This window comes from Primulina huaijiensis, chromosome 13 (genome assembly GCF_012295235.1).
Source record: "Primulina huaijiensis isolate GDHJ02 chromosome 13, ASM1229523v2, whole genome shotgun sequence".
Classification (NCBI taxonomy): Eukaryota; Viridiplantae; Streptophyta; class Magnoliopsida; order Lamiales; family Gesneriaceae; genus Primulina; species Primulina huaijiensis.
Genome location: NC_133318.1, coordinates 6,809,261 through 6,817,789, shown reverse-complemented (window position 1 = coordinate 6,817,789; position 8,529 = coordinate 6,809,261). Strand labels below are relative to the sequence as shown.

The window sequence follows — 8,529 nt, the reverse complement described above, 5'->3', positions numbered from 1 at the left end:
TATAATTCCTCTAAGGTTTTAACTCGAATTAATTCGAAACATAACCAAACTATAACCATAGTTCAAAGACTCTTAACCAAACCCTGTATGACCCAACTTAAATCATCCATAATCTCAGACATGTTGACATAATCTGCTAGAACACCCAAAGCGAACCATGCTCACCAAAATAGTTTAAAATACCTACACTGGACTAGCGCTTAGGCGGTGGTTGTGTAGCACTGCGGCGCTGGTTGTCTGCCTAGGCGCCATGCACCAATACTGCGGCGCTATAAGCGACGAAGCTCAAGGGATGTGGCGCTAAATGGGTGGCGCCCTCTCGAACAAAACCCCAAATCAACTTCGAAGCAAAACTCCACCCTACGCCCACTCAGCCCAGACCAGACTCGAACCAACCTATCTTAAACCACGAATGACTCCTCTTGTCCTGCCCTAGCCTTGGCCCTCAGCCCCATGCACACGAACACGCGTGAACCACCCGAACTCCCCAAAACCGAGCCAAAAACAAGGAATTCGATCGGCCACATACCATGACTCGTTCCAGATCTGAATTCTTTGCCTAAACCTACTCTAAACCTCCTGTAAAACGTCCCCCAATCCTCAAGAACTGGCAGCCCCTTCAACCAAACAAAAAAATGTGAGCCATGTAACTAGAAAAATCAAGGTTTCATACCATACAACAAAAAAAACGTGAAGGGGACATGAAATCTGCCATGGATCGTGCATAAACATTCAACAATATATATTATGGTGTGAAATATGAGAAAACAAAGGTATAGGGTGAGCCTTTGCATTTATACGCTCGAAAAACAACTCAAGGACGTGAGAGACGGACACCGGAGAGACAGGGAAGACCTTGGCTGCGTTTTTCTTACAAAACCGATCGAAAAGATGCTGCTGGAAGGGAAGAGTTGGGCGGCCAAGTGAAGGGGTGAGGGACTAGGTTTTTGGAGTGAATATGATATATAATATAATAGGATAATGGGCCTATGTTCAAAATGTTAAAGAGAAATGAGCTTGGCCCAACATCCTATTAAAATAGGTGCATTAAGCCCATTAAAAAGTACGTAAAATATTTCATTTAAATATATTTTCAAAAATATTACCCGATCCCTCAAAAAGTTTTCCATTTTGCTAAAAGTCGACTACCGGTTTAAAATACGGTTCAACGTGTAAAAAATATTTTTAAAATGCTCATTTTCGAAAATTACATAATAAATACACCATATATTATATAATTAAAAATAATTATTTAATAAATAAATTTTCCTCAACTGCCCCCGATATCCGTTCCTCGTTCGAGCATCGAATGCTGCTAAAAGCCCTGTTTTATGCAGTCAAGTAAACAATGCCATATAATCATAAAAAACATGTCGTGATCATGTACTTAATGCATTTAGAATAATAAATCAGACTTTTTAATAAAACCCTAGATTTGCATGTAGTCAGGTTACGTCGTTTGAATTTTTAGACCTTAGATATTTTGATTGGAATCAGCACGAATGGCTGCATGAACCTTCTTGTACATCTCCTCAATCGTATATGGCTCAATACCCTTTTTAATGAGCTTACCGAAGTAAGATGGGGGAACTTCTCGGGCTCATCTTCCAACAAAATCTGCAAATTAAGGGCCAAAAATCAACTCTAGTTAAATAAAAAAATAAATCTTACTTAATGGTGTAAGCTATGACTACCTATCAAAGTCAGTAAACGTCAAACAAAGAACAGAGTGCATATCTAAAACTTATATTCATGTAGGCAGTAACATGGCCTCCGTATATGTACTTCCTGTGCACTTCAGGGTCAAGTTTCTTGTTGTCCTTGTTAAATCCAGTAAACCTCTTATCACTGTGGGGTATGTCAAGTCCACCATCCAGAGCTCCCTGTGATGAGATGAGAGAGTTGAGCAACTATTGATATCATTAAAATTCAGAAAAACTTTCTCAGGAGGATACCACATGTAACTACAAGATCGTTTATTTCATTTACTGGAAAAAATTGATGAATCAAAAATCATTAATTCCAAATGACATACAGCTGCTACTACTCATTATAAAAATCTGTGTAAAGTCTATTACAATGATAATACAAGAAAAACAAATCATTTCCAGTCAGGTGATGCATATAACAAAGAATAGCTTTATCCAGACAAAAGTCAAGAAGCCAGGGATAAATTTCAGAATGTCAATTCCTAACATAGAGAAATAAAATTACAGCAGCATGGTGAACCGAGGCACTGTCCAGTCCAAGGCCATAGGCTAAAAGCCAACCGAGAACTCGAAACACGCATGAGAACAACAGCACGCTTGCTGTCAAAATTACAGCAGCTGTGCCTTCGCTTTTCTTGTGTCGTTTTAGAGACTACCGGCCATTGGGGCTTGAACCACCAACCAGAGGCTCTTACCCACACCCTAAGGAATGATTTGAACCATGGCTAAGGGCCAGAGGCCAACCAAGATCCACACCACTTCACACCAATCTCGAAACACAACACCCACACCCAACCAGAATTTCCAGAAACCGAGGGGCTGTTCTTGTTTTGATTTAAAACAGATTCCGTCATGGACCAAGCCTGAAAAGGTTGACTTGGTCACGTCTTATACATCATAAGGAGATGTTATAACCATGACTATAGCCCCTAGGGCAACCAAGATCAGAACATCACCCTTTGACAGCAAGGACAGAATTTTCGAATCCAAAATGGCTTATTGGGGGAGTTGCTGTCATAACCGATTTCCAGCATGCATGGGGCTTGAACTAGTGGACCAAAATGGTCTTAACATGTCCTAGTACATGTATAGATACAGCCTTGGGAGCCTGGACACTAGCCAACCACCTGTACTCAATGAAACAAGCAACCCGTGAAGCACAAGAGGGCAACAAATTCTGTGCAGATTTTCTTTTACCAAAAGCTTGTTGTAGTTTCGGTTTTTGGTTGAAAAATCATGATCATGTAGTGAAAAAAAAAACATAATACGACTTGATGGAAGAGCAAATGGGAACATATACATGCCTGAATATTTTGTTTTGAAGAAAACAAAAAGAAGCGACGACGCGGCGCGGAGGAGGAGTGTTCTTTGCTTTCTAGTTTGCCTTCGATTTCTCTCTTATTTCTTCCACTAATTCTCACGGTTTTTGCACTGAATAATGCTCTGGAAATTTCTCTCAATTTCAGTGAAAGGAAGGGGAGAATGGTTGGGAGAAATGAGGGGAAGATCCAAGATAAATGGAAGGAAAATATTCTTTCTATCCTAGTTTATTTGTCAGATAGGAACCAAGATTGATATCAAAGATTTTTGGGGGATATTAGAGGATGCATTTGGTCGATTTTATGGTCTAGGGGCAAGGGAAAATATTGCTTAAATAAATTATTTGTTGGTGATTTAAAGTGGGGAGAATATCTACCTAGAAAAGATTAAGGAAGATAATCAAGAGAATAAGTTGTCAAATATTTTCAAGTCCACTAAGGAGGGGCCGATTTTTTTCTCATTAAAAGGGGTAGGAAAAATTGCTTATTTAATAATTAAGGAGGATTTAAAAATTGAAGGAATTATTTAACAAGAAAGGATAAGGAAATGGATCAAATAATGGTGAGTTGCCAAAAATTAAATCTTTTAAACATGAAGTGGCCGATTTTTATTAATTAAATGGGGAAAGATATTGCTGGATAGACATGGTAGGATATTGCTTAAATATTAATTAAATGAGGATTTAAATTGAGGGAATTATCTACCATGAAATGGATAGGGAAAGATATTAATTAAATTGGTTGACAACTATATTTAAATTAAATAAAGAGGGGGCCGAAAATTGCATCAAAAATGGAGGAAAAATATTTCTTAAATATTGTATTTTAAATCTTTAGTGTTTTATCTACTCATTAAATATTTTAGAGAATTAAGGAATTAATTATTGAACTTTATTTACTATTTATCTCAACTTATTTAAATAATTCCTTAAACTCTCTTTTACAATAAATTAACTTATTATTTATCTTAAATAAATTTTAGGAAATGTTTTCTTAATATTAAATTTTATCTCTTTACTCCAACTCCATTCCGACTTCACTTATTTAACTGAAAAGGTAATAATGAAACTACTGCATAAATTAAATAAATGTAAAGAAATGAATTTAAATACTCATGCAATAAAATTATTTTAATTTAAATATTAGAATTATGCATGGCTTATACGTAATCTGATTTCCGGGTTCTACAACTCTCCCCCCCTTAAAAGAAATTTTGTCCTCGAAATTAAAACTCACCGAATAACTCGGGGTACCGACTCCTCATCTCTAGATCAGACTCCCACGTAGCTTCCTCCTCTGAATGGTTGAGCCATTTGACTTTCACTCGCTTAACCAGCTTGTTCCGAAGCTTCTTTTCCTGTCTGTCTAGGATCTGCACTGGTCTCTCCTCATAAGATAGGTTCGGAGTAAGCTGCAACGGCTCAAAGTTCAATACATGCGAAGGGTTCGCCATATACTTCCTCACCATAGAGACGTGGACCACATCGTGTACTCCGGCCAGATTCGGCTGAAGAGCAACACGATAAGCTAGCGTCCCAACTCTGTCGAGGATCTCAAATGCTCCAATGAATCTCGGACTGAGCTTTCCTTTCTTTCCGAATCGCATGACACCTTTCATAGGTGCTACCTTCACGAAAACATGGTCGCCAACGGCAAACTCTAGGTCTCTCCTCCTCTGATCTGCATAACTTTTCTGTCGACTCTGAGCAGTCCTCATCCTATCACGGATAATGACTACTACATCAGCAGTCAGTTGAATAATCTCTGGACCCAACTCTGCTCTCTCTCCTACTTCATCCCAGTGAATAGAAGATCTACACTTGCGGCCATACAGTGCTTCATACAGTGCCATACCTATAGACGACTGGAAACTGTTGTTATAGGTGAACTCTACCAATGGCAAGTTCGACTCCCAACTCCCTGAGAAGTCAATAACACAAGCACGGAGAAGATCCTCCAAGATCTGAATAACTTGCTCAGACTGCCCATCTGTCTGCGGATGGAAAGCTGTGCTAAACAGTAACTTCGTACCCATGGTCGAATGCAAATTCTTCCAAAACGAGGAAGTAAATCTAGGATCTCTGTCAGATACGATAGAAACTGAAATACCATGAAGTCGGACTATCTCCCGGATATACAACTCTGCATACTGAATCATGGTGAAAGTCGTCTTAATAGGCAAGAAGTGCGCTGATTTAGTAAGACTATCTACATTCACCCAGATAGCATTTGATCCTCTGACTGACTTCGGCAACCCGGTCACGAAGTCCATGGTAACATTCTCCCACTTCCACTCGGGAATGGGAAGAGGCTTGAGCAAACATGCTGGTCTCTGATGCTTCGCCTTCACTAACTGGCAAGTCAGACACTCGGATACAAATCGTTTGATGTCCTTCTTCATCCCAGGCCACCAATTCAATGACTGCAGATCTCGGTACGTCTTCGTACTCCCAGGGTGAATGGAGTACGGGGACATGTGTGCCTCTGATAGAATATCTGCTCGGATAGAACCACTGCTAGGAACCCACATCCTGTCTCGGTATCTCACAATACCGTCGCTGACTGAATACAAGACACTGCCCTTGGCCTCATCTCTCTGCTTCCACTTTGCCAACTGCTCATCTACTGACTGACCGCTGCGAATACGGTCAAGAAGAGAGGACTGAATGGTCAAGGTAGATAGACGGGGGACTCTACCTTGAGGGTATGACTCTAGGTCAAACCTCTGCATCTCAATCTGAAGAGGTCTCTGAATCGTCAAATGAGCCATCACTGCGACTTTTCTGCTCAAAGCATCAGCAACTACATTAGCTTTACCCGGGTGGTAGCTAATGTCATAGTCATAATCCTTCACAGGCTCCAACCAACGCCTCTGACGCATGTTCAGCTCCTTCTGCGTAAAGAAATACTTGAGGCGCTTATGGTCGGTAAAGATCTGGCACTTCTCTCCATACAAATAATGCCTCCAGATCTTCAAAGCAAAAACTACGGCGGCCAACTCTAAATCATGGGTAGGGTAATTCTTCTCATGAGTCTTCAACTGACGAGAAGCATATGCTATCACCTTCCCATGCTGCATCAATAATGCGCCAAGACCGAGCTTCGAAGCATCGGTATATAGAACAAACTCACCGAGCCCTGACAGCATACCCAAAACTGGTGCTGAGATAAGAGCTTGTTTCAAATTATCGAAGCTCTTCTGACACTCCTCGCTCCACATAAATTTAACATTCTTCTTGGTCAATGATGTGAGTGGAACGACAATAGAGGAGAATCCCTTAATGAACTTCCGATAATATCCTGCTAGCCCAAGAAAACTGCGGATCTCTGATGCATTCTACGGCACAACCCAATCTCTGACTGTGGCAACTTTCGCTGGGTCTACCTCAATACCACTGCTAGAAACAATGTGGCCTAAGAACGCCACCTTCTCCAACCAGAATTCGCATTTACTGAACTTTGCGAATAATTTGTGCTTCTGCAAGGTCTGCAACACTGTGGTCAGATGTCTGCCGTGATCCTCCTGATTCTTCAAGTAGACGAGAATGTCGTCTATGAATACTATCACAAACTGATCAAGGTACGGCTGAAATACGCGATTCATGAGATCCATGAAGATCGCTGGCGCATTCGTCAAACCGAACGGCATCGCAAGGAACTCGTAGTGGCCATAACGAGTCCTGAAAGCAGTCTTGGAAACATCAGCATCTCTCATCCTCAACTAGTGATAACCGGACCTCATATCAATTTTTGAGAATACCGAAGCCCCCTGCAACTGGTCGAATAAATCTTCAATCCTCGGAAGTGGGTATTTGTTCTTCACTGTCACCCTGTTCAACTCCCGGTAGTCAATACATAGTCTCATAGAGCCATCCTTCTTCTTCACAAACAAGACTGGCGCGCCCCATGGAGCAAAGCTCGGGCGAATGAAGTCCTTGTCAAGAAGTTCCTGAATCTGCTTCTTAAGTTCTGCCATCTCTGTCGGCGCTAGTCGGTACGGTGCTTTGGAGATTGGAGTCGTACCTGGCATAAGCTCGATAGCAAACTCCACCTCTCTCTCGGGTGGCATACCAAAGACATCCTCAGGAAAAACGTCTAAGAAGTCTCTAACGATCGGAACATATGCGGCTGACTGACTGGGTGCCTCGGGGACAGATATAAAAGTTGCCAAAAATGCCCGACACCCTCTATGCATGAGCTTCCTAGCCTTGACATAAAGAATAATGCGTGGTAAGGGAAAGTACATGTCTGTCTCAAATAAGAACTGTGTCATCCAAGGCGGTCGGACTAGAACAGATCTCCGCTGGAAGTCTATCAACACTCTGTTCCGCAATAGCCAATCCATGCCTAATATGATGTCGAACTCTGGCATCGGCAAAACAATCAGATCCGCATAAACAAGGTTGCCATGGAGCTCAAGATCTATGTCTCGGATCACATTTGTAGCTGCCATCTCATCACTAGAAGGCAATACTACTGAATAGGCTACATCTAGCCCAACGGTCTTGACCTTGAGGAAATTAGCAAAGACCTCCGAAATAAATGAGTGAGTGGCCCCTGAATCTATCAAGGCCTTCGTAGCGGAACCAGATATAAAAATTCTCCCTGAAAGATCGGAACTCTAACTTGAACCCAATAGTTGCAAGAACTAAACTTATAAACATGCAAAGGCCAGAGTTCTTCTATCCTAATTCTCGAAAATAATAATGAGTAGAGCATGCAATCCTATCGCAATTCTAAGTTCAAAAATATTAACCTAGATTCCCAAAACATCGAATTTAAAATGTAACTCAAAGCGTTAAGATACCAGTCATAAGCATGGTTTCTGGGTTCGTCTCCGTAGCATGGAGAGCGAAAACTCTGCCTTGGGTAGGCAGATTTCTCTGAGGGCACTGCAGAAATAAGTGGTCCGGACTACCACACTTATAACACTTTCCTGAGCCAAACATACATGCTCCAGGATGGCGACGTGAGCACTTAGGGCAAACTGGGTGCTCAAAAGTCCTCGGGGCTGGGCGTCCCCGCTGCTGCTGCTGCTGACCTCTGTTTCTAGGCTGCCCGTGAAAAGACCTTTTGTTCTGCTGCTGATGCTGCTGAGGAGGAGGGCGGTGTGGTACCTGGACTGGTCGCTTCCCCAAGCGATCTCTCTCAATATCACGCTGATCCTGCTCTGCGGCTAGGGCTTTGGAGACAGCGACCTCATAAGAAGTAGGGTCAGACACCCTAACATCACGGCGCAAGATCGGCCGTAGACCCACCAAGAAATGCATCAACTTGGCTCTAGCATCATTCGCGATCAGAGGCACAAAATGACAACCCCTTTCAAACTTACGGATGAACTCCGTAACAGTCATATCTCCCTGTCTCAGGCTCATGAACTCAGTGGTCAACCTGGTGCGCACTTCCTCCGTGAAATATTTGGAGTAGAATACCTCCGTGAAGCGTGCCCAACTCAGTGTATTCAAGTTCAAGGCTACTGATGCTTCTTCCCACCATAAGCG

The 8,529-nt window shown here is 42.0% G+C and overlaps 1 protein-coding gene across 1 annotated transcript; it reads right to left on the bottom strand.

Annotated features, from left to right (window-relative positions):
* Positions 1 to 3,401: 3,401 nt before the first annotated feature.
* On the bottom strand, positions 3,402 to 8,464 carry LOC140991176 (uncharacterized). The gene is made up of 3 exons (XM_073461131.1): positions 7,836 to 8,464; positions 7,213 to 7,633; positions 3,402 to 3,405 (listed from the first exon to the last, which is right to left on the bottom strand). Exons 1-3 carry the CDS (start codon positions 8,401 to 8,403, stop codon positions 3,402 to 3,404), a joined length of 993 nt encoding a protein of 330 aa, XP_073317232.1. The 5' UTR covers positions 8,404 to 8,464.
* Positions 8,465 to 8,529: the final 65 nt, after the last annotated feature.